This window comes from Mandrillus leucophaeus, unplaced genomic scaffold, assembly GCF_000951045.1.
Source record: "Mandrillus leucophaeus isolate KB7577 unplaced genomic scaffold, Mleu.le_1.0 Scaffold53, whole genome shotgun sequence".
Lineage (NCBI taxonomy): Eukaryota > Metazoa > Chordata > Mammalia > Primates > Cercopithecidae > Mandrillus > Mandrillus leucophaeus.
Genome location: NW_012105697.1, coordinates 1940880 through 1943259, shown reverse-complemented (window position 1 = coordinate 1943259; position 2380 = coordinate 1940880). Strand labels below are relative to the sequence as shown.

General features: G+C 47.4%; 1 protein-coding gene across 1 annotated transcript in view; it reads right to left on the bottom strand.

Annotated features, from left to right (window-relative positions):
* NLRP4 (NLR family, pyrin domain containing 4) overlaps positions 1 to 2380 on the bottom strand; it is a 56482-nt gene that overhangs the window by 19572 nt on the left and 34530 nt on the right. The window contains exon 6 of the mRNA XM_011997033.1: positions 632 to 799. Within this exon, the coding sequence (XP_011852423.1) occupies positions 632 to 799 (168 nt within the window). The remainder of the gene's footprint in view (positions 1 to 631; positions 800 to 2380) is intronic.

Below are 2380 nucleotides of genomic sequence, written 5' to 3'. Positions count from 1 at the left end.
AAAAAAAAAAAGATACAAATGCATATATATTCTTCTGTCCTCCCCTCCTTTTTTTTATAAGTATCGCCTAAAGATATTAGAATTCCATTCATCGGTAAATCAACTGGCCTTTACCACTTACTCATCTGTCTTCCTTCTGTGTTTTACGTATCCTAAAACTGGCTTGAATAGTCTCTTCTCATCCAATTACTGCAAGAACATCACATGTAGTACTAACTGAGGTCAAGAGGCCCACAGACATTTTGCTCTGCTACCGTCCCAAGTACCTACCGAGTCCACCCTACGTGCCCGAAGTAACCGTTATCAACACAGGAAGTACCACGTGTGTTGCGGGTGCATTAATCCAACCTCCTCACACCTTTGAAATGTAGTACGTGTTCTGTCTAGACAATCTCAATTGATAGCCGTAAGACCTCTAAGACAGGATCTCTCCCTCCATTCAAAGTTAAATATTTTGCTCAAGAAGACAGTGCCTACGTGGTAAATCCTGAAATAGAACTCAAGTCTTTTCTGATTCTTAAGCACGAGCTTTTAAACCTCTGCTATGTGGCCTCCATCAATGAGCAGATTGTTGTCAATAGGCCCAGGTTTGGACTGTCGCCACGGCCCCCCGCGTCCGACATCCACTCACATCAGGTACACCAGGACCGTGTCTGGGTTGCACAGAGCTTCACACAGAAGAGGCAAGCCTGCGTCTAAGTCGTTGCAGGATACATTCAGATACGTCAGCTTCTTGTTGTTGGTTAGAAGGCAGGCAAGAACTTCACAATCGATGGGTGAGAGGAAACAATCTACTAGCCTGCAGGAAAGGGAAAATGTCACATTCTGTTGGTTTCTAGTTCCCAGACTCATTCCTCTTGCTAATCCTATAAGAGTTGGGAAGCCCACATTTGCCGTCCTTGAGAGACTCACTGCCTCCCAACCCCTTTCTTGATCCTTGTCAACCTGGTCTCTGGGCTACAGAGACAGCCAACCTGAGACGCATCGTCTCAGTTATACGCGTGCTTGGCTTACGGTCTCTGGGGTACAGAGACGGCCAACCTGAGATGCACCGTCTGTTACATGCATGCTTGGCTTACAGTCTCTGGGGTACAGAGACGGCCAACCTGAGACGCACAGTCTCAGTTATACGCATGCTTGGCTTACGGTCTCTGGGTACAGAGATGGCCAACCTGAGATGCACCATCTCGGTTATACGCATGCTTGGCTTATGGTCTCTGGGGTACACAGACAGCCAACTTGAGATGCACTGTCTCAGTTATACACATGCTTGGCTCAGGGTCTGTGGAGTACAGAGACAGCCAACCTGAGACCCACCATCTCAGTTATACGCATGCTTGGCTTACGGTCTCTGGGGTACAGAGACGGCCAACCTGAGATGTACCATCTCAGTTATACGCATGCTTGGCTTAGCCTCCCCCAGTAACTTATCTCACTACACTTGGAGAAAATCCCAAAATATACAACATGATCCACAAGGGTCCTACCCATTCCCAAGCCCCCGTGTCCCAGTCACCCTGGTTCTTTTCAGTTGCTTGACAACATCAGTTTCATTCTCTAAGGTATTATTCATGTTTCATCCTCCCCAAACTCATCTTTAGCAGCTCCTTTACCGAACTTGGGCTATTTTGCATGTGTGCACCCCAAGTGGAATGCTCTTTTTCTGGCCTGTGGTTAGACTCATCCTTATCATTCAGGTCTTTGCTCAAGTAATATCTCCTCGAAGAACACGGAAGAAGCCTTGAACCTGAGTCCCATAGGACTCCTTTTTTGGGGGCTTGAGTTGATTTGTGTTGCCAGTAGTTGTGGTTTTCTATTACCTCAACCACACTCCTTACCTCTGGCTGCCACAAAAAATAAACTAAACTCCAAGACAACAGCATAAAGATGAAAGCCATCATGGGAGTTGTCAAGAAATAAATGTGGAATTGGCAAGTCACCGAGTCCACGGCTCCTCACGCCTCTGCAGGAGGGCTCTGTGGCCATGCGTGCTTTTAACGTTGTTCCTAGCTTTAAGATATAGGTTGGTGCGGCCGGGTGCAGTGGCTCAAGCCTGTAATCCCAGCACTTTGGGAGGCCAAGGAGGGTGGATCACGAGGTCAAGAGATCAAGACCATCCTGGCCAGCATGGTGAAACCCCGTCTCTACTAAAAATACGAAAATTAGACGGGCGTAGTGGCAGGCGCCTGTGGTCCCAGCTACTCAGGAAGCTGAGGCAGGAGAATTGCTTGAACCGGGAGGCTGAGGTTGCAGTGAACAGAGAGCACACTGCTGCACTTCAGCCTGGGTGCAGACAGAGCGAGACTCCCTCTAAAAAACAAAACAAACAAAAACAACAACAACTCTCTCTCTGTATATATATACACATACACACATATAT